Genomic DNA, 23,217 nt, shown 5'->3' on the forward strand with positions numbered 1-23,217 from the left:
GCTTTGTGCCCCCAGGTGGGGCTACAGCTGGACAGATAACAGCTGGAGATGACGCACTCAGGAAGCCTGCCTCCTACCCTACCCCCACGCAACTCGCCCAGTGCCCAGAACAGTGCCTATCTGTGACCTTCTGGTTCTTCAACCATCCTGCCATCCTCACCCACAAATCCTCCGGACACTCCAGGCATGCTGTGCAGTGGCCAGAGCACCGGACTTTTAGGCATGAGGTCCTGAGTTTGATCCCTGGAATCATGCACCAGAACAATGCCCTGGTGCTCTTTCTCCCCTTCTCTTCCTCTCACTGGTAAAAATCAGTACATTTTTTTTTCATGTTTTAAAGAATAAATAACCTTCTCTCAGCCCCCTGTCCCCCCCTGCCCGGCGCGCACTGCTCCACAGCGGTCCCCGCTCTGTAATCACCTCCCTAACAAACAGAAAACATGCCGGTCGCCGTGGTAAACATCCCCGGCATGATTTATTGCCATCATCACAATATTTTGTTTGGAGCTGTAAACCTCCAGACATAAATCAAGTCATTAGAAGGAATGACGTTTAATCCTGCAGAAGAAGCCTCGGTGGGCCGAGCCGCCTGCACCCAGCCCGCACAGGAGCCTTCATTCTCGAGGGGCGTGCCCCCCACCCCCGCCCCCATCCCAAGCACATTGGAGGGTGGCACCTCCTCTGCACCGCACATGAGCCCTGGAAAGCGGGAGGCACAAGTCGGCCGACTTTTGTCTCTTAAAACAGAACAACGGCAGAGAGCTGCTGCAACACAGGCCTGGTGATTCAGGCGCGAGTCTTCCTTCATTCCAGAGGGAAGGCACGCAGCCCAGAGGGGCCACCAGCTTGCCTAGGAGCGCCTCTCCTCCTCCTCCTCCTTCTCCCAACAGCCTCTGCCTGGACTTCAAAGGAAGCAGGAAAGCAGCTCAGAACATCTTTAGTCTCCTGCCTCGGTGCCCGCCCCACCACCACCCCTGGCAGCCATTCCTAGGGACCCTGCCAGACTCCCCAGTCCTGTCTGGCTGCAGGTACACAGACTCTGGTTGAGAACTCCCTCCCTCCCCAGTCCACCCAGTTGCCTGCAAAGGACCCCTCTCCTCGTTGAGCCATCCCCCAAAATGCTGAAGGTGGGAGGGGACCCAGGGAATGTTGGCTGAGGGACCATCTTAAAAATGGTGATCAATTCCAAGCACACATGACAACTGTAAGAATTCTGGGCAGTGCACTGGGGAGACAGCATAATGGTTCTGCAAATGCCTTTCATGCCTAAGGCTCCAAGGACCTAAGTTCAATCCCTGCACCACCGTAATGCTGGAGCTGAGCAGTGCTCTGGTAATAAATAAATAAGTAGATAAATGAATTCTGAGCCGCATTTCCAGCCTTTAGATCTACTTAATATTCTTGTGCTCAGAGTCTAATGAGGGTGTCATTATGCTAGGTCAGCTGTGTGTTTCGAGGCTTTGAGGGGCCACGCGTCTGTGCTGCCTCTGACACTAGGCTGTGGCCCCATGCTGGCTGATGGGTGCGCCTTGACCCCAAGGGTTTCTGGCCACTGGCCTTACTCCATTCTTGTGTTGCCTGCTCATGTACAGCCTGTCCCAGGGTAGGGTCCACTCTCACTCCTTGGACTCCAGACCCTCCCTGAAATAGCCATTCCCCCCTCTTTTTTTTTTTTTTTTTTGCCTCCAGGGTTATCACTGGGCTCAGAGTTGGCACTATGAATCCACTGTTCCTGGCAGCCATTTTTCTTTCTTTCTTTTTTATTGGATAGGACAGAGAGAAATTGAGAGGTGAGGGGGAGGTAGGGAGAGAGACACCTGCAGACTTGCTTCACCTCCCTGCAGGTGAGGAGCCAGGGGGCTTGAACCAGGATCCTTGTGCAAGTCCTTGCTCTTCACACTATGTGCGCTTAACCCTAAGCCCTCCCAGCCACCCCTGCTCTCCCCTGTTCTGCCTGAGTGTGGCCCCTACCATTCTTTACATACTTCAGGATGCAAGTATAATTCCAATTTGATAGGACAGAGATAAACTGAGAGGGGGAGGAGATAGAAAGGAAGAGAGAAGGCAAGACACCTGTGGCCCTGTTTCACCACTACGATCATCATCTCTGGCATTATGCTATTCCACTGCAGAATACTGTGCCCCAGGATGGTTCCGTAGCCCCCATGTCCACTTGGTCGATTCCAAATTGTATTCCTCCATGAGGATAATTTCTGGAACCATCCGTTCCACCCCGGTTCCATGGCTGCCAGTTCTTAGCAACATCGCTCCACCAGATATTCGTCGGGATGCGGCATCATCTAAGTTCATTTCCCACGTCTATGCTCGACCGGACCTGCCAATATACGCTGATATCTTCGCCCACCCTGTCCAACGCTTGACGTCTCGTCACCCAATCTGGTCCCCTACGCCTACACTGAACTTCTCTGTTCCAGACTCTTGGAAACAGAGTTGGCAGTCAGCTGAGGTAAAGAACAAACACCTCATCACAGACCCCTGCAAGCGTCAACCCGGCTTTGACCTAGCACGTTATGATTGGGCCCTCCTCAATCGCTATCGAACAGGCCATGGCCGGTGCGCCGCTATGCTCCATCACTGGGGAGCCAGAGACGACCCGAACTGCCCCTGCGGCTCCAGACAGACTATGACCCACATAGTCAACGACTGCCACCTCTCCAGATTCAAAGGAGGTCTCAAAACTTGACATCAGGCTCAACCTGACGCTGTTGACTGGCTACGGAAGAAGGGTAAACGCTAGAAGAAGAAGAACCACTTGTGAAGCTTCACCCCTGCAGGTCAGATCCAGGGGCTTGAACCCAGGTCCTTGTGCATGGGAACATGTGCGCTCTACTGGGTGAGCTATCTCTAAGCCTCCAGAATGTAATAATCTCTGAATAGTCTCACCTTCCTCTCGGCCTTTCTCTTCTCTAAGTCAGTCTTCAATTATTCCAGAAAGGCCTTTGAAGGTTTAGCCCTTGGGGATTGAGTGTCCCCACTTATTTCAATCCCAAAGATGGTACGGTGAGTGTGGAGCCCAGCCCAGCCAGCCGTCATGGGGTAATGGGAGAGCAGGATATCTGAGCTCCCCAGGATGACCTATGGCTGCCCTGATCAGCCCGCAGTTATCCCAGTGGGTCCACTGCCCACCCTGGGTGTTGGGCTGAGCAGAGCCAAGGACTGACCAACTAGAAGGGAATAGAAACAGGTATTGGGGGGTTGGGCGGTAGCGCAGCTGGTTAAGCGCAGGTGGCGCAAAGTGCAGGGACTGGCAGTGATCCCAGTTCGAGCCCCCGGCTCCCTACCTGCAGGGGAGTCCCTTCACAGGCGGTGAAGCAGGTCTGCAGGTATCTTTCTCTCCCCCTCTCTGTCTTCCCCTCCTCTCTCCATTTCTCTCTGTCCTATCTAACAAGGACAACATCAATAACAATAACTACTACAACAATGAAAAACAAGGACAACAAAAGAGAAAGTAAAAAATAAAATATAAAAAATAAATAAAGAAATCGGTCTTGGCCAGATGTCCAGTCACAGTAGTGTCTGTGCAGCCAGTCACTGCAAGACCAGGATGAACATGTGTCCCCCTCGGAGAAGCTGGCCAAATGCTCACGTCACAGATTTCCTCAGCCGCTGGTGGCTGGGTCTTTGGCTACCTCCTCCCTCCCCAGCTCCAAGGCCCTGCCTTGAGACCAGTCATGTCTCAGATGTGAGCAGCAGCTGTCCAGACCCACAGCAAAAGGTAGCTGGCTCAACTGCCAGAGCCCAGAGTGCTCCAGGCATCCCACTCCTTGCCCTTGTGACCTGTGTACCTCCAGAGGACGGTGAAATCGCTCACTTGGATCGTGTGCTGCTTTGCCATATGAAAGATCCAGGTTCAAGCCTGGCTTCGACCTCATTGAAGGAAACTTTGGTGTGGTGCTGTGGTCGCTTTCACTCTCTCCCTGCCTCTCCACCTTCCCTGTCTCTGTTTTTAAAAAAATTAACAATAATAATAATAGCTGAGTTGTGGCACACCTGGTTGAGCTTACACAATACAATGCGCAAGGACCTAGTTCCAAGCCCTCAGTCCCCACCTGCAGGTGGAAAGCTTCACAAGAGGTAAAGCAGGGGAGTTGGGTGGTAGCGCAGCAGGTTAAGCGCACATGTCGCAAAGCGCAAGCACGGGTCAGGATCCCAGTTCAAGGCCCCGGCTCCCCACCTGCAGGGGAGTCACTTCACAAGTGGTGAAGCAGGTCTGCAGGTGTCTCTCTGTCTCTCTTCCTCTGTATCACCCCTTTCTCTCTGTCTCTACCCAATAACAAATAAATTTTAAAAAGTTAAAAAAAAAGAGGTAAAGCAGGACTGCAAGTGTCTCCCTGTCACTTCCTGCCTATACCCCTCTTCTCTCATTTTCTCTCTGTCCTATCACATAATTAATAAATAAATAAATACATTTATTTTAAAAGGAAACATTTAATAAGACTTTGGCATGATCCAGGAGGTGGCGCAGCAGATAAAGCACTGGATTCTCAACCATGAGGTCCTGAGTTCAGTCCTTTGCAGCACATGTACCAGAGTGATGCCTGGTTCTTTCTCTCTCCTTTCTCATGAACAGACAAATAAATTCTTGAAAAGGATGACAGAGGACCTAGTGGGGGGTTATACTGTTATGTGGAAAACTAAGAAGTGTTATGCATGTAACAAACTATTGTATTCACTGTCAAATGTGAACCATGAATGCCCCAAAAAAAGGTGATAAAGTTAAAAAATAAATTCTTAAATGAAATTTTAAAATACAGCTTTAAGGCAAGAAGGGCCTAGAGATGCTGTAACTGCCTGTCCAAGGCAATTAAATTGGGACCTGGGGGATGAGCTGTGTCCAGACTCGGGACCCACTGGGCATACCCAGTGGACTGCAGTGACCAATGTCAGGAGCTCCTCCAAGGATGGGGCAAGCCATACAGCACCCCTGGGTGGCCCTTTACAGGAACACTTCCCGGACCAAGTTCCCAGGGGGCCCAGAGCACCTCCCAGTGGCAGAACAGCCCCTGTAGTGGTCAGGCTTTACAGAACATTAGCCAAGATGCATTTCCTGGCTCTCCTGGGTATCACAGGCATCAGCCGTTACCTGCCTGACAGCCACAGGCCGCCTGGGTAATTGACGCCGGAGCGACACATCCCGAAGCAATGAGAACAGGATGATCATTATCTTGCAGCCGGGCCACCAAGGTAATGAGGCTGCCTGACTGCGCTCCAGTGAAGAAGTGTCTGTCACGGGGCTGGGCTGGGCTGGCAGGAATTCAGCACTGTTTAGGCCCCTTTCTGCAGAGCTGGCTGGAGAGCAGTCGCCAAGAGCTGTGACCACCAAGCAAGAGGAGTCATTACGTCTATCCCGTGTGACCTATGGCTCAGAGCCTGTGCTGGCGCTTCTCATGGGCTCTGGACAAAGGCCCGGCCTGCTGCTGGGCCTTCAGGTCATTAGCCGCCTGGACCCTGCTTCCTCTCCCACCCAAGGAAGATGGAGCTCCTTCACAGAAAGTGCCACCAGGGTCACAGCAGAAACCAGCATCCCATTCCCTCACTCGCCCTCGTCCACCCCCACCCCCACCCCTAGGTCCTGCAGATGCACTGGCCTGTGTGAAACAGCTTGTACCTGCCTGTCACAGTGGGCGTTCGGCATTCTCACCAAAGAAACAGACACCTCAAATCCAGCCATGGCCAAGTCCTGCTGGAAGGTTCTTCCACTTCCTGCCATCCTCAACCCCTCTGTGAACAAATGGAACAGCTTTCCCCATTCCTCTCTTCAGTCCTGGATCTCAGAGTGGCCCTTAGATTGAGAATAACTCCCAGCTTCATGCTCACCCAAGCTGCTCAAGCCTCAGGAAATGGCATCTCCTGCCTTTGCCGAGAGTATAAGGCCCCTTGCATGGGGCCTTATACTTTAAATAAGAGAGATGCAGAGAGAAAGACAAGATCAATGGGGTCCAGGGGTGGCGCAATGGATAAAGCATTGGATTCTCAACCATGAGGTCCCAGGTTCAATCCCAGACAGCATATGTACCAGAGTGATGTCTGGTTCTTCCTCTCTCTCCTCCTATCATTCTCATGAATAAATAAATAAATTCTTTAAAAAAAAAAAAAAAAAGGCCAGAGCAATACTCAGCTATGGCTTACAGTGGTGCTAAGAATTGAACCTGGGATCTCAAAGTCTCAGGCATGAAAAGTTTTTCACAGAACCCTTGTACTATCTCCTGAGCCCATGTGCTGTCATTTTTTTTTTTCCTTTTGCCTCCAGGGTTATTGCTGGGGCTCAGTGCCTGCGCCATGAATCCACTGCTCCTGGAGGCAAACTTCTCCACCTTTTGTTGCCCTTGTTGTTGTAGCCTTGTTGTGGTTATTATTATTGTTGATGCCGTTCATTGTTGGATAGGACAGAGAGAAATGGAGAGAGGAGGGAAGACAGAGAGGGAGAAAGACGCCTACAGACCTGCTTCACTGTCTGTGAAACGACTCCCCTGCAGGTGGGGAGCCAGGGGTTCGAACCAGGATCCTTGTGCCAGTCTGTCAGTTCTTTCTTACTGACAGCAGCTTCTGCTGCTGTCTGCTCTCCCTTCTGAGTCCAGTTGTATCAAAAAAAAAATGCATACAGGGGCCATTTGATAGTGCACCCAGTAGGGTGCACATGTTACCACACGCAAGGACCTGGATTCAAGCCCCCAGTTCTCACCTCTATGGAGGACACTTCATGAGCAGTGAAGTAGGTCTGCAAGTATGTTCCTATCTCTATTTCCTTTTCTGTCTCCCCCTCCCCTCACCATTTCTGTCTGTCCTGTCAAATAAAAGAAATGAAAGGGGGGAAAATGACCACTGGGAGTGGCCATGCAGTTACCAAGCCCCAACAATAACCTTGATGGAAGAAAGGAAAAGAGAGAGAGAGAGAGAGAGAAAAGATAAAAAGAAAGAATACCTGCAGTGCTGTGTCTGGCACGCACGCACACGGCACACACACACACACACCACATGGTGGGTGGCACCCCCAGACTCTGACAGGTCCATGAAGCAGGAGCTGAGGATTCCTCTCTTGTGAGCATTCCCGCAGGCCAGGGCATCGGCAGAAGGGGGTGCCCAGTATCCCCCACACACACACAGTGATGGGCAGATGGGCGGGAGTGGAGCAGCAGGACAGCTGTTGGGTTCTAGGCCGGCTAACTGGCTGGCTGGGTGACTGACAGGCTCAGCTCTGACAGCTCCCGGTGAATTCACAGCCAAGGCTGAGCTGACAGAGAACTACCCGCCTGGATTGTAGATCCAAAGCACGGACACCAGAGAACAGAATCTCTAAACAAAACAAAAAAGCCGTCAGAGCCGTCAGATGCGCGTCAGTCCGAGACAGGAAAGTGTCTGCTTGCCTCCCACACAGGTGGGGTGCTGAGTCCCCGCATCCTTGCAGAGACTAGGCTTGGAGATTGTTGCTGAAGATGCCAGAGGACCTGCTGGTAGCATTAGTACAGGTTGTCTAGGTGCCTGGCCCTGTACCCTGTTTCATTTGCACATGTGCCAGATGGGTATTCCTGTCCCAATTTGCAGATGAGGAAATGGAAGCCTCCTCAAGGTCAGGGGATTTGTCTCAGGTTGCCCAGAAATGTCCCCAGTTTTTCTTTTCTCTTCTTCCCCCTCCTTTTTTAAATTATCACTCTTCACTATGAAACCACCACTCCTAGTGGCCATTCCCCCCCCCCTTTTTTTATTTTATTTGTTAAGACAGACACTGAAAGGGAAGAGAGGGAGAGAGAAAGAGAGACACCTGCAGACCTGCTTCACCACTTGTGAAGCATCTTCCCTTCAGGTGGAGAGCAGAGGCTCGAACCCGAGTCTTTGTGTGTGATCACATGTGTGCTTAACTGAATATGCCACCACCCAGTCCCCTTATTTTCCTTTCTTGTATGATAGGCTGACCCACTGTTAAAGACTGGGCATGGGTCTCCAGGTACAAGAAGAGGAACCTCTAGCTCTGATGGGGAACAGAGGTCAGGGGTCACTGTGCAACCCCACTCTCAGTTTGATTGCCTCAGAGCAACTGGAAGAAGCCCACCCACCAAGGTTGAGGCCAGAAGAGCCCCCCACACACCCCCACAGGGCCACCCACTGCCTCCCACATTGCCCTGGGGTCCACCATCTGTAGCTTTGTGTCCCAGGCTCAGTGGCCCCGTTGTCTTGCCCTAAGGTGAGGGGCAGTTGGGAGGCTGGGGCCAGGATCCAGGCTGTGCACGGAGGCCCTAGCAGAGAATTTAATGAGTTGCATTTTCCTGTGAACACAAGTGAGAATTTAAAGCCCTTCGGTGAGGCGCCTTCCATCTGAATTCAGCGCCTTGAGCCCAGGCTGCCCTCTAATTGCTGAGTGTGGCTAAACTTCAGTTTTGCATCTCATCTGCATACATTAACAATCTATCCAGAGGAAGGTAGTAACTGGCCAAGAGGCAGTCGTAGGGTGGGGACGGAGGCGGGCGGGGGCGGGGTGGGGAGTGGAGAGGAGGAGAGCCTTCAGAAGAGCCACAGTGAGGCCCCGGGGGCCCCAGATGGCAGTGCCAGGTGGCGGGGCGGGTGTGTGGCAGTCCTGCCCAGCCTGGAGGAGGTGAGTGGCTGGTCAGTCTCTTGAGCCAGGCAGCTCCTGTTTACATGCAGCCCTTAAGCTGACAGCTGCTTCCTGGACACACCCTGGTGGGAGAGGCGTCCTCACTGCAGAGGGACACATGTTAGGATAGCGGGCACTAAGGCTCTTCCTACCAGGGCCCCTGAGGTGGATTGAAGCTAGACTTAGGATCCCACCTTTGGCCGGAAACCAAGATGTGTTTGGGGCCCTGCCCAAAGTGGCTTAAGCCAGTCAGAAACCATTGGAAAGTCCCTGGCCTAAGGGGCAGCATCAGAGGACAGTGGGTGGACAGCACTAGTGGGTTCAGCCAGCACACAAAGTCTCAATCAGGCTGGGGAAATAGTATAATCGTTAGGCAAAAAGACTTTCATGCCTGAGGCACAAAAGGTCCCAGGTTCGATCCCCAGCACCACCAGAAGCCAGAGCTGAGTAGTGCTCGAAAGAAATGGAGCTCAGTGCGGAAACCTCAGTCTGCAGCTACACTGGGCAGGGACTTCTGACTGGAGCCTCATGGGTCTCCTGCCTCCACTCAGTTCCCTCTGTGTCTGACTGCTAAGGCCAGCCCTGCCTCCCCAGGGCCACAGTGCGGATTCAGAGACTGGGGCTGGGATTTGAGCTCAGTACCTGCCACTCTGCTGAACTGTGGCAGCTCAGGGCTGGGGAGGCAGGGTCATAAAGCGTTTCCAAACCTCGAGAGACACTTGGTCCTCTTTTAGCCATCTCAGCATCACTTGACCTAAAGACCAGTCTCTAGCCTCTATGGGGCCTGGGCATTGGGAATTGGGGTTCTTGAGCTGAGCCCAGCAGATCTCCCTGTTGTGACCCAGAAAGGTCATGGGCAAGGGGGGTTCTCCAGCAGCCCAGGTGCCTGTGAAGCTCCCCACCCCCCACACTCTACCACAGCCCCAGATTAACTCCAATCAGTCACAACCCAATTATAAGAAACTTGTAGGCCTGAGAGGCAGCATAATGGTTATGCAAAGGACTTTCATGCTTGAGGCTCTAAAGTCCCAGGTTCCATCTTCAAAAAAAAAAAAAAAAAAGGAAGGAAGGGAAGAAAAGAAACTTTTCTTTTTATGGCCGGGTAGTGGCACACTTGGGTGAGTGCACATATTACAATGCACTAGGTGGGGACTTCCAACTCCAGCCTCATGGCTCTCCTGGCTTCATTCAGTTCCCTCTGTGTCTGACTGCTAAGGCAAGCCCTGCCTCCCCCCAGACCACATCGAGTATTCCAAGGGACAGGCGCCTGGTCCCCACCTGCAGGAGGAAAGCTTTCCACATGGTGAAGCAGGGCTACAGGTGTCTCTCTCCTCCTCCGTCTCCTTTCTTCCTTCTTAATTTCTGGCCGTTTCTATCAAAGAAATAAAGATAATGTGAAGAAATGAAAAGGAAGAAACTGACCTCACACACACCCACAGCAGCCTTTGCCTCACCTTGGCAAGCTCTTCAGCCCTTGTGCTCAAAAGAGAACCTTCAGCCAATGAAGAGTTCACAGTGTGGAACACACTTGGCAGCCCCAATAACTCACGCCTTGTTTACTCTCACCAGCGCTCTCGCTCGTGTCTTGTTACTGCCTGTGTTTCCACCGCTCTGGAATGTTCATCTGTCCAGAAAGGGAAAGGGGTTGTTTATTTCCTACTGTGCAGGGGCCTGGAGCTCCCATACAGATGGTTAACACTGTGGTGAGAGGAGAAGACAGGTAACTCAGACTGCTGGAAAGAGAATGCAGACCTTAAGACTCCCCCCATCTAGGCCGGGAGGGTTGGTGGAGGAGTGGTAGTGAGTGGGATGGGAGGCTGGGGCTCAAGGCTTGTGCTGCTCTGCAGATTCAGTGTCTTATCTACATAGTAGGCTTTTCTTTTTCTTTTTTTTTTTGCCTCCAGGGTTATAGCTGGGGTTCAGTGCCCGCACCACCACGAATCCACTGCTCCTGGAGACCTTCCCCCCCTTTTTTTTTGCCCTTGTTGTTTTATTGTTGTGGTTATTATTAATGTTGTTATTGATGTCGTTGTTATTGGATAGGACAGAGAGAAATAGAGAGAGGAGAGGAAGATGGGGGCGGCGGGCGGAGAAAGACACTTGCAGACCTGCTTCCCCGCCTGTGAAGCGACTCCCCTGCAGGCGGGGAGCCTGGGGCTCAAACCGGGATCCTTAACGCTGGCCCTTGTGCTTCACACCACCAGTGCTTAACCCACTGTGCCACCGCCCCAACCCCCCTACGTTGTGGGTTTATTCAGAGAGGCCAGCACTGGGGTCCCCTCCCTCAAGTCCTCAGTGGCACAGGGTTCATTCAGTGGCTCCTGGTGGGAGTGTCTTCCTCCTGGCTATAGCAAGCAGACGCAAGCTCTTAGTTGCTCCTCCTGGGTTCTCTGCAGAGCTCTCCAGGGTCCTGAAGAGTAGCCCCCAACCTTCAGCTGCCCAAGGTTCCTGGCCTTCCCTTACCCAGAGCTGAGGTGGTCCAGGAAATGGTTGCTGAGAAGTGATTGGTTAGAAGATGTTTTCCTCCAGGGAAGGAGCAGCAGGGGCACCGGGCCCCTGGCAGTGGGGAGAACCCATTGCATTTCCTTCATGAAGTTTCTGAGCTCAGTCTCAGAGTTGTCACTGACTCAGGGCTGGGGAGGCAGCGTTTGTGGCAGATACAGGATCCATATTAGATTAGGTGTTAGGTTTTTCCACAAGACTCTTTTCCAGGGGAGTGGTGGCAGCCAGATTTGTTTGGTAGGCAATAGTGGCCAAGAGATCAGGAGTCTTACCCATCCCCAGACTTGGACCAAAAAAGAACTTTCTCTCCAGCCTCAACAGCCTTCAAGTGGACCAACCTTAGAAGCCCCGTTAGGCTCAGCACCCTTGTGTCCAGTCTGCATGGAAAGAAGGCAGGAGAGGCCCCACAGCCTGCCTTCCTCCAGGTCATGGGGACAGTGTATGTGGGGGATGGAGGGGGCCACAGCTCTGGGGACCTCCAGCTCAATCCCCACACCCCTCTCTAACTGCACTGGCTGGTGGCTGGGCTTTTCATCAGTGGCTCCTCAGCCCCCTCCTGGCCAAGTCTAGCCCGACTCATTTACTCCAGAAAAAGGATATAAATAAGCGCCATCACACCTTGACAAGCTGACAGGAGTGACAAGCAGAGTAAATTCTGATACCGGAGACTCCGAGGAGGAGAGGTGATTTAGCAGAGCCAGCTGCCATCACCAGAAGAAAATAATTAAGGAAGCCAGGCAGTCTGGAGGGAGAGCGAGCAGGACAGCCGGCCCCTGCTGGCGTCAAGATCTGTGATCACTGGCTGCAGAAGAAATACCCCCCAACCCCAAGGGACAGGGGGAAGGGGCTCAGAAAGCTTCTGCTGTGTGTGTATGTGGGGAGAGGGGTGTAGCCAGGTGAGTTTCCTAGGTCTGCTGGGGAAGGCATGCATTCTGCTCCCAGCAGACCTGGTGTGTGCAGAGGTGCGGCCGGAAGTGCATTGTATTCCCTGTTCAGACAGTCACATGGACTGGAGCCAGGAAAGGATTGATGGACACAGAGTGAGATGCTTTCTGAAGGATTTTTTTTTTCCTCCTGTAACTTAATGACAGGGTGAGCTGGGTCTGGGCTGTGAGGCCTGCCCCATTTGGTATACCCACCTGGCCATATCCAGAGGTAAGACCAGAGAAGGGAGCATAGCTGGATGCCAGTAGAACCATGTCTTCGCCGCCCCTGTTTTCCCTGTCAGGGTATTTGAAGGGATCACCTACTTCTTCTTGCTCCCCACCCCAACTACCTTTCCAGAGCTCGCCTCCCTGGTGCACACAGTTAAGGGTCCAGGAGCCACGCGGCACTTCTGCAGCTAATCCTTTCCCCTCTGTTTGCTTTCCAGGAATCAAGTTCAATCTCAGGCTGCAGCAGCCCCAGCCCCACAAGGTGAGTCCTGAGAGTCTGGTAAAGCAACAGGCAGCCTGGGGGGGTGAGGAGGTGGGGGCAGAAAATATGGAGCTCGCACTGAAACTGTTGTTGGAAAGAAAAATGTCCAGTCTTTCCCAGAAGCCTGGGGAAGAAAGCCCAAGGCTTTGAATCCATGAATTTCCCTTTCCTGGTGACAGCTTTGGGGGCTAAGAAGCAGTAAATCTGCTCAGCCTCCCTAGGCCCCAGCTCAGGTAGAGGTTCCTGGGAGACCCGCGCCACCTTGTGGCTGACAGCGCATTTGCGCCGCTGACGCCACAATCCCGCCAAGACCATGGGGGGGGGGGGGGGGGCAGAGGCAACACAGAAGTGGCCGCCGCCAGTCAGCCTGTCTCTCCTTCACTCTTTAAAAGAGGGTACAGAGTGGAGAAACAGTTCTGTGGTAAAGCACAGAACTTGACATGCAAGCCTGAGACACTCCCCCCCAGTAGTTCTCTGTTCATTCCTTTTCAGAATAGAGTAGAGTAGAGTAGAGTAGAGTAGCATAGAAGAGAAATAGGATAAGGATAAGGCAGATAGCTCATTTGGAGAGTGGGCAAAGAGTGGAGAAGGAAGTTCTGGTACTGTGGTCTCTTTCTCTCTCTGCCTCTAATTTCTCTGTCTATGATTTGAAAAAAAAAAAAAAGAAAAAGAAAATGGGGACCAGCAAACAGTTCACGCAGTGGAATGCACACTTCACCTTATACAAGGACCCAATTTCCAGCCCTCAGCCCCACCTGAGAGCACCATGCACAGAATCAAGAGAAGTTCCAAGAATGGTGGAACACTATGGTGTCATAGTGTCTATCCTCTCTCCTTGTCTTTCTCTCTCTCTCTCCCTCTCTCTCTCTCTATCTTTCTTTGCCTCCAGGGTTATCGCTGGGGCTTGGGGAGGCACTACAAATCCACTGCTCCTGGAGGCTATCTTTCCCCTTTTTTGCCCTTGTTGTTTATCGTTGTTATTGCTGTTGTTGTTGTTGGATAGGACAGAGAGAAATGGATAGAGGAGGGGAAGACAAGAGAGGGGGAGAGAAAGACAGACACCTGCTTCACAGCTTGTGAAGCGACCCCCTGCAGGTGGGGAGCCGGGGGCTCCAACCAGGATCCTTATGCGCTTTGTGCGCTTAACCCACTGTGCTACCATCCAGCCCCTGTCTTTCTCTTTTTAAAAGTATATTAATTTATGAGAATAGGGGAAAAGAGAGAGAGAACCAGAGCATCACTTTGGTACATGCTGTGCTGGGATGGAATTCGGGACTTATCCGTTGTTCCACCTCCCGGGCTGCTTCTCTGTCTCTAATTGAAACTGAAAGGAATGAAAGTCAACTGGAGCCATGGAATCATGCAGGCATGAGGCTCTGACAGCAGCTAGATAGATAAAATAAAAATCAGTCCTTGAAAGAGGGGGTGCCCCCCACATGTAGGGAGAAAGCTTCATGAGCAGTGAAGCAGTACTGCAGGTGTCCTTCTCCCTCTTTCTCCTCCTTTCCTCGCAATTTCTTTCTGTCTCTATCCAATAAGTAAATATTTGAAAAGAAAGAGGAGGCTGGCTGGTGGTGCACCTGGTTGAGTGCACATGTTACAGTGTGCCAGGACCTGGGTTCAAGCCCCCCAGTCCCCACCTGTAGGGGGAATCTTCATGAGCAGTGCAGCAGTGCAGCAAGGGTCTCCCTCTCTACCTCCTTCCCTCTCCATTTCTCTCTGTCTTTGTCCAATAAATAAATAAAATACATTTATAAAAATAATAGAGGCTGGGGCAGGGTTGTGGCATGCACCTGATTGAGTGCACATGTTAGAATGCGCAAGGACCCAGGTTCAAGCCCCAGGTCCCCACCTGCAGGGGGAAAGCTTTGCGAGTGGTGAAACAGGGCTGCAGGTGTCCCTCTCTATCATCCCCCTTCCCTCTCGATGTGTGACTGTCTCTATCCAGTAAATAAAGATCATAAAAAAAGAAAAAAATAGTAATAGAGGCCTTCCTCTCTCCTGATCTCAGGGGTGTACATACCTACATGGCTTGTACTTTTCTGTCCTTACTGTCTCCCAGTAAATGTTCATCTTCTCCCTGAAAAAATAAATTAATTAAAAGGAGAGGGGCTGGGTAGAATGGCACAGCTGGTTGAGCACATATGTTACCATGTGCAAGGACTTGGGCTCAGGCCCCCAGATCCCACCTGCAGGGGTGGGGGGTGCTCATAAGTGGGGACGCACTGCTGTCTCTCAGTCCCTCTCGATTTCTCTGTATCATATATATTTGTATGTGATACGCATGTTTTTTTTTTCTTAAGAAAGAGGGAGTGCAGGGACTCCAGCCTGGACAGTAATGGTCTGGCCTCTGTCCCACTGTCCAGCCCAGGGTTGGTAACCTCTCCTTTTCTTGCCACCAGGGCCTCCCGCCAGGCACTTCCCAGCACGGAGACCTGCAGGCCCCTGCCAGGAGGGACTCTGCAGACGTGTCCAGCCAGGGCCCTGGGGGTGTCCACCTAACGGAGCCTGATCAGCCTCGGGGCCCCATCAACCCAGGAGCCCGCCTGCGACCCCGCCAGCGCCGCCGCCGGCTGCTGATCAAGAAAATGCCGGCGGCCATAGCGACCAACAGCTCTGGGGGCCCGGACGGGCGCTGGGCCCGGCTGCAGCGGAGCCAGCAGGAGCGCAAGCGGGTGATGCGTGAGGCCTGTGCCAAGTACCGGGCAAGCAGCAGCCGGCGGGCCGTCACGCCACGCCACGTGTCACGCATCTTCGTGGAGGACCGGCACCGGGTGCTGTACTGCGAGGTGCCCAAGGCCGGCTGCTCCAACTGGAAGCGGGTGCTGATGGTGCTGGCAGGCCTGGCCGGCTCCACCGCCCACCTGCAGCACGACGCAGTGCACTACGGCAGTGCCCTCAGGCGGCTGGACACCTTCGACCGCCAGGGCATCCTGCACCGCCTGGGCACCTACACCAAGATGCTCTTCGTCCGAGAGCCCTTCGAGCGCCTGGTGTCCGCCTTCCGCGATAAGTTCGAGCACCCCAACAGCTACTACCACCCAGTGTTCGGCAAGGCCATCGTGGCGCGGTACCGGGCCAACGCGTCCCGGGAGGCGCTGCGCACAGGCGCAGGCGTGCGCTTCCCCGAGTTCGTGCAATACCTGCTAGACGTGCACCGGCCCGTGGGCATGGACATCCACTGGGACCATGTGGGCCGCCTCTGCAGCCCCTGCCTCATCGACTACGACTTCGTGGGCCGCTTCGAGAGCATGGAGGACGACGCCAACTTCTTCCTGCGCCTGGTGCGCGCCCCCGCCAACCTGACCTTCCCGCGCTTCAAGGACCGGCACTCGCAGGAGGCTCGCACCACGGCGCCCATCGCCCGCCGCTACTTCGCGCAGCTGTCCCCGCTGCAGCGCCAGCGCGCCTACGACTTCTACTATATGGACTACCTGATGTTCAACTACTCCAAGCCCTTCGCGGACCTCTACTGACACCCCCACCCCTCCCGGGGGACACTCCAGAGACGTCCCACCTGGTGATGGACTGGGGGGCACACACATCCCTTGGGGGGGGAACCCACTCTCCCATTTCCACCCTTCCAGGACCTGGAGCTGGGGGAAGGGAACCCAGGGTGTTGCCTGTCTCCCAACTGGGGGGGGGGGGGGGCGGGCAGAGGCCCTAGGGCCTTGGATGGGAATGCTTTCCATTGTGCCAGCCCTGTTCCTCCCTTCCTCGCTCCTTCCTCCCTTAGGAAAATGCTAGGGGTGAATGAGGAGAAACCACCCCCACACACACACACACACACCAAGAGTTCCTGTTGCCGGAACCCCGTTCAGCCAAAAGTCAGGGTGACCAGGGAAGACGGTGGCTCAGAGGACAAGGGCCCCAGCGGTCAGGGAGGTCCTGCAGCCCCTTCCTTAGTCGTTGCCTTGTACCAAACCACTCGGTTTGCAGCTTTTCTACCAATGGGGGAGGGGGGAGGGAAGGTGGTGCCCTTGGAATGAGGTTGTAAATAAAGCACATGGTTTCCAGAGCAGCAGTGTCTGGTGGGGAGACCAGCGGACAGTGCCCCCTACTGTCCAGTGCGTCCTCTTTTTTCTCAGGATGGTCAAGCTCAGCCCAGTTGCAGGGGAGTCCAGATGGGAGTGACTTCAGTTCATACACAAGCCCCAGTGGTTCCCAGTTGTGGGATGGCAGCAGTGTGTCCAGTGCAGGCTCCTGCAGCATGGTACCCCCAAAGCTGGGGTCCCTTCTTGTCAATGTGCTTTGCCTTTTGGGGTGGGCATTTGGGGACTACTACGGCAGGGATGAGCTCTTTGGGAATGAGGCCATTCAGGGCTAGCACTGGGACTCCTGAGGCCCTGTGCATGGGTCTAAATGGGTATGGTGTTTCCAGGTGGGTAGTGACACCGTCTCTGGCTTTCTGGACCTCTGAGTCAAGCAGGACTTTGCCCCAAAGCTGTCATGTGCAGATTCCTGGCCCTGTCCTGGACTCCTGGCTCAAGTCACCATACAAAGTCATCCCAACGTGATAAGAATTGCCCAGCCCCAGTGAACCAGCTTTGGGGGAGAGCCAAGAAGCTGGCAAGGAAAATTCTCCACCAAGAGTGAGTATTCCCTCTCTTTCACACACACACACACACACTGACAACTCAGAGACAAAAGCTACGGTAAGGCTTGAAAGGCCTAAAAAGCATTTAGGAGCTGTGAGTGTGGGGGTCTCTGAGGGGTATTGGTTTGTGAGGGAGAAGTGCTTGCCTATTTCTAGGGCTCTGTCTGCTTGCTTTGTGGTCTTGTCTCTATCTGCTAGGAGTTTCCTGCGTGTCCTCTATATTCCTTTTTTTAAGATTTTACTTATTTATTCATGAAGAATGATAGGCGGAGAGGAAGAACCAGACATCACTCTGGCACATGTGCTGCCGGGGATTGAACTTGCTACCTCACACTTGAGAGTCCAATGATTTATCCACTGTGCCACCTCCTGGACAACCCTTCTGAAGATTCCTGTGGGGCTTTTACTCCCAGGAGATGGCATTACTCCCAGGAGATCAGTCATTCCCACTTGCTGGAGGACATGTTGCCAGACCCCAAGGTGAAGACATGCAGGGAGCTCTTACCCCAGCTGCTCCACTTCCCCGTCTGCCTCCACCATTGACTCCAGAAACGTCTGAGGCAGAACCGGGAGTGGAGGCTGCTTGCACCTGCTGGGGCCACATGCCTCCAGGAACCCTGAGCAGGGTGGAGCTCCCACAGGGTCCCTCCCTGATTCTTGAAAGGACCACCTGACAGAAGGGAGCCAGGGAGTGTGAGGGGCTGTGGTCAGGCCTGGACCCACAGGGCAGTGAAGGAGGCAGGGAGGCCTGGCTGACTATACCCTGGGCCTCACACAGGGAGGTGCATTCACAGCGCAGGCAACAGCTGGTCATGGGTTCATGTGGTGGCACTTGACATGGTATCCTCACTGACTGCTAGTTGGGGGAGACACTGAGAGCCTAGCTGGGATGGTTCACAGGACGTCAGTACCCAGTGCTGCTGCCCAGACATAAACAGGATGCCCGGGGACATCCTCCCACAGTGAGTGTGTGCTCAGGTCTGAGAAAGGCAGATATGCACACACTTCTGGAGGGCCTCTTCCTTTTGAGTGGCCAAGAGACACAGGAGTTCAGGCCATGATCACCACTTGCTGACCCACTGGATGACCTTCAGCTGAAGGCCAGAGGTTCAGTCCTGAGGCCTCACCTCTGAATCAGTTCCAGCCTTCAGTCTTGGCTTCTAGGTGCATACAGGCTGGTGGGGATCACCCTCTCTGCTCTTGGAGATTCTCCCTTGCTGTTCCTTCCTGCCTGTCCTATTTAGCCCATCTGACCTCAACTCTGTGGGGACCATCTGGAAGGGCTCAGCTGGCTCAAAGTTTCAAGAATGGACATGGACTCCTCTCCCCTCCTGTGGGGTCAAGCTGGGGCAATAACCACAGAACCTCCTAGTGCCCTTCTCTGCCTGGTTCCCCAAAGGGGGGGCTTCTCGGGGCCCACTGTGAAGTTCTTACCAGGCCTTTGCCCTCAGAGAAGCTGAGACTCCCTTAGGGCCCCTGCTATCTGAATGGTAAAGAAAATAGGGATTCAGGTGGTAGCTTAGCAGGCTAAGTGCATGTGATGCAAAGTGCAAGGACCGGCATAAAGATCCCAGTTCGAGCCCCTGGCTCCCCACCTGGAGGGGGGTCGCTTCACAGGTGGTGAAGCAGGTCTGTAGGTGTCTTATCTTTCTCTCCCCCCTTCTGTCTTTCCCTCCTCTCTCCATTTCTCTGTCCTATCCAACAACAATGACATCAATAACAACAATAATAATAACTACAACAACAATAAAACAAGGGCAACAGAAGGGAAAATAAATAATAAAAAAATAATAAACAAATCAAAGAGATTCTCTTGCCTGAGACTCCGAAGTCCCAGGTTCAATCCCCCACATCACCATAAGCCAGAGCTGAGTAGTGCTCTGGTAAAAACAAAAAAAAAAAGGTTTTCAACTCTCTGGATTCTCCAGAGAGGCCACCAGGTTGTAAATGCTACCATGATGCCAACTGGACTTCCCTGAGGCAGACAACCCCATCATGTGTCCTGGAGCCCCGCCTCCCCAGAACCTCACCCCTCTAGCGAAATAAGAGATACAGGCTGGGAGTATGGGTTGACCTGTCAATGCCCATGTTCAGCGGGGAAGCAATTACAGAAACCAGACCTCCCACCTTCTGCACCCCATAATGACCCTGGGTCCATACTCCCAGAGGGATAAAGAATAGAAAAGCAACAGGATGGGATGGAATATGGAGTTCTGGTGGTGGGAATTGTGTGGAGTTGTACCCCTCTTATCCTATGTTTTTTGTCAGTGTTTCCTTTTTATAAATAAAAATTAATTTAAAAAATACCTACACTTCCTATCCATGTTAATGAGGGAAAGGGTATTCCAGAGAAACAACCAGGCCCAAGATGGACAGGGATTTAACATGGGATCACACATTCAAGTCCTGCTCTCCACCACTGAGCTATCTCCCCAGCTTCTATATTATTATCATTATTATTATTATTGTTGCTGCTATTATTATTATTATTATTATTTTACCAGAGCACTACTCAGCTCTGGCTGATAGTGGTTCGAGGGATTGAACCTGGGACCCCAGAACCTCAGGCAGGAGAGTCTGTTTGCATCACCATTATGCTGTCCCCCTCGCCCTCCATGGTATTTTTAAGTGCAGTGAGACGAATATCTTTGTATAATATGTAAAGCTTACACTGGGAATTGATGAATTCGTCTATTCAGATGCATTCTACATTGTGTCCACAAAGTGGCAGCAAAACAATAACCTAGCTTGTTTCTAAATATTTTGTAAAAAGTACACAGTGCATTTTGTACACAGCTTTGTACACAGTGCATTTCTTAAATACTTTTTTAAAATTAAGTTTCATATATATGTATATATAATTACCTGCAGAGTATACGGAGTTACAAAAAAAAAGTTACTTTTTATATTCAGATGCATTTTTCATCATGTCCACAAGGCGGCAGCAAAACACCGCCATCCTGGTTGTTTCTAAGCATTGTGTGTATTGTGGCTTTTTGCACAATGGATTTAAACACGTGAGTGCCACAATTGCCCTCAAACTATTGTTTTGTTTTTTTCCCTATCATGTATGGAGTATCTGGTGTTTATAATATATTAACTTATATTCAGTGAACATCTTTCTTTAGCCACCTGGTAGATTCCACAGCTGTTTTGTTTTTAATTTAGAGGTGAGAGCCAGTGAGATAATGTGGACAGGAGATATCAATGCAGATGGAGAGAAAGATAGTGTAGTGGTCCAGGAGGTGGCACAGTGGTAAAGCTTTGGACTCGCAAGCATAAGGTCCCAAGTTCGATCCCTGCAGCACCTATGCTAGAGTGACGTCTGGTTCTTTCTCCTATCGTTCTCATAAATAAATAAAATCTTTTAAAAAAAAAGAAGAAAGAAAGAAAAAAGAAAGAGATGGTGAGCTGCAACACTGCCCCACTGTCCCTGAATGTAGCCCATGCAGGTGGAGACCTGGGGCTTAAACCTGGGTCCAAGCACATGGCGCCTGGTGGACCACCACCTGGTCCCTCCCCCACCTTCCACCATCAGGGCGCCCCTCTGTCTGTGCAGCCCCACCTTTGACTTGGCTGGATTTATGGCTACCCAATGCAGAAGGTGGTTAATCTGGGGGGTGGGGGTCACCACCCTCCCCCTGCTCGGGAGATGCCAGGATCAGCCAATGGGCAGACCCGAGGTCAGCCTTTGGTGGGTGGGGCAGACCCTGGTGGGCGGGGCCCGACGTGCATCACGTGAGGTCGTCCTAGCACGTGTGGGCGTAGCCCACAAATCCGCGCCTGCGTAAATGCAGGACTACAGATGCTGTGGCGGTGCTGCAGCCCAGTCCCTTTTCCCATCCTTGGCCTTCCGTGTGGACACAGGGCTGTGCCGTCTGCGCTGGGGGAACAGCCTTGACCAGTGAGGGGTCACCAGGGCCCCATGGCAGCCCCCCGCACCCGGAAGCATGGTGAGTCCTCATGCTGGTGCTGACTGGGGGTTGGGGGCCCTGGTGTGGGTGGGAGGTCACTGCCCGGGTCAAAGGTCAGGCATGGAGGGAGGGGACACAGGGGCGGCGCTACCCAGGGTCCTCTGTGTCCCCAAGTCAGAGGGGGACAGTGTCAGCCGGGAGAGCTGGGCCGCTGGGGCCGTATCCAGCCCAGTTTCGCCTCTGGCTCCTGCACCTGCTCTTCAGCGCTGAGACGCGAATCCTTCCAGCCCCAGCCCAGTCCAGGGAGTCACGAGACTCCTTGGCGGTCCTGTGGTTTTTTATGTTTTATTGGAGAGAGACAGAGAAATCAGGAGGGAGGATCGGGGAAGAGACAGAGGCACCTGCAGCCCTGCTTCACCCCTTGGAAGCTTCCCCCCTGCAGGTGGGGACTGAGGGCCTTGAACCCGGCTTGTCACACACCAGCACTTGCCCCCCCAAATGCTGTCATGTTTCATGTTTTCATAATTAAATATCAGTCTGTAGAGTATTTTTTTGTCTTTGTCATGTTTGTGGGTCCACGTGTCCCTTGGTCAGCGGGGCTGAGGAGAAAGGAGCCAGGACATGGCACCTCGAGGGCACTGTGTGCTCCTGTATTCATGCTCGCAGCCGGGTCTTCCTGTCTTTTCACAGGGAAGGGCAAGATCGAGAAGAGAAGCGAGAGCAGCACTTCGGCACACACACTGGATATCATGGGGCTGCCGCTGGCAGAACTACTCCGTTACCCACCCGAGTCCCTTCACTGGCCACGCTGCACTTTGCAGGGGGCGGGGAGCCCCAGCCCCGCTTACCCAGGAACCCAGGAGCCCAGTTGGTTGAAGATTTGGGGCCCCTGGGCTGCTTACTCGAGCTGAAGACCTTGGGCTTAGCAGAGTGACTGACACTGGGTTAAGGTCATTCATGTCATGGTTAGAGCCACAGTTTTGGGGGGCTCTGAACTTGTAGTGGGAATGGCCACTGAGCCAGACCGAGGGGAAGCAGAAGCACAGGGTGCCCCTCAGCTCCAGCACAGGCCTTGGGCACACGGGTCCTGCGCTTTCCCACTGAGCTCTCTTCCTGGCCTGAGAGATTTCTGCAGCAGGGAGATGGGGCCGCAGGCAGAGCAAGGGACTTGCATATGTGAGGCCCAGAGTTTGGTCCCAGCCACTGCCGAGGCTGGAGTGATACTCTGGTTCATTCTCTAATAAATATATTTTTTTAAAAAAATGGTTCTTTTTAACATACTTTTCCTTTTGTCCAGAGCCCCCATCATCTCTGGCTTGTGGTGGAAGGGCCTCCGGGTCCCAGCCCGTGGGGTCTGCTGCGTGAGTGTGCTGCGTGCTGTCCGATGCAGACAGCAAAGTGGGCACTGGCTGGGGGGTGAGGGCCGGGCAGATGGTGTAATGGGACTCAGGAGCAGGGCACCAACCTCCGGCGTCAACAGATGGAGCTACATCCCCACAGCCCAGTGCTGGCCACAGGCTGCTGATCCGGATGAAGCCATCCACCCGTCACCTCAAGGCCCCCAGCAGCCCCTGGCCTGGAGACACCTTCAGGGGTTGGGGGGGTCCTCTCCTATTTCCACATTGGTCAATTCTCACCCTGCTCTGCCCCTTCTCCTGGCAGGGACTGCTGTAGCAGATTCTCCTGCAGGAAGTTGAGAGAGTTGTGTGGGTGTTGGGGGGCAGTGAGCCCAGAGCCCACCTGGGCTCCCAGAGCCTTGGGTTCAATCTTTGTTTGTCACAGCTTGAAGGAGAGAGTTGTCAGAGGCAGTGTGTGTGTGTGTGTGTGTGTGAACAGCCCTGGAGATGGGCCTGTTTCTCATGTCCCAGGTCTGGGGTTCAGTCCCCCCTAGTGCCCCTCACACCCCAGTGTGTGAAGCATTTCCAGCTTTTCAAGCCTCAGCCCCCCACCCCCAGCCAGGAGGAGACCTGGAAAAAGTCCAGGAGGCGGGTGACGAGCCCCGCAGAGGCCTCTCGCCTCTCACAGCCCAGCTCCCGGGATTGATCAAAGGCCGGTGCTCTGAGCACTTTCACACGTGTTTGAGCTTTAGAGAGATGAGACCTGGTGGAGAGCTAAATAAGTTAAAATCCGCTTAAGGTGGTGGGCGGGGGGTTTAGGAACACTGCTAGCGCTCTCGCCTC

At 53.2% G+C, this 23,217-nt stretch overlaps 1 protein-coding gene across 1 annotated transcript in view; it reads left to right on the forward strand.

Annotated features, from left to right (window-relative positions):
* CHST8 (carbohydrate sulfotransferase 8) overlaps positions 1 to 19,323 on the forward strand; it is a 152,302-nt gene extending 132,979 nt beyond the window's left edge. Inside the window, exons 3-4 of the mRNA XM_007539475.3 lie at positions 12,483 to 12,526; positions 14,929 to 19,323. Coding sequence (XP_007539537.1) covers positions 12,483 to 12,526; positions 14,929 to 16,002 — 1,118 coding nt within the window. The 3' untranslated portion in view covers positions 16,003 to 19,323. The remainder of the gene's footprint in view (positions 1 to 12,482; positions 12,527 to 14,928) is intronic.
* The last annotated feature ends 3,894 nt before the right edge of the window (positions 19,324 to 23,217 follow it).

Source organism: Erinaceus europaeus, chromosome 2 (genome assembly GCF_950295315.1).
Source record: "Erinaceus europaeus chromosome 2, mEriEur2.1, whole genome shotgun sequence".
NCBI lineage: Eukaryota > Metazoa > Chordata > Mammalia > Eulipotyphla > Erinaceidae > Erinaceus > Erinaceus europaeus.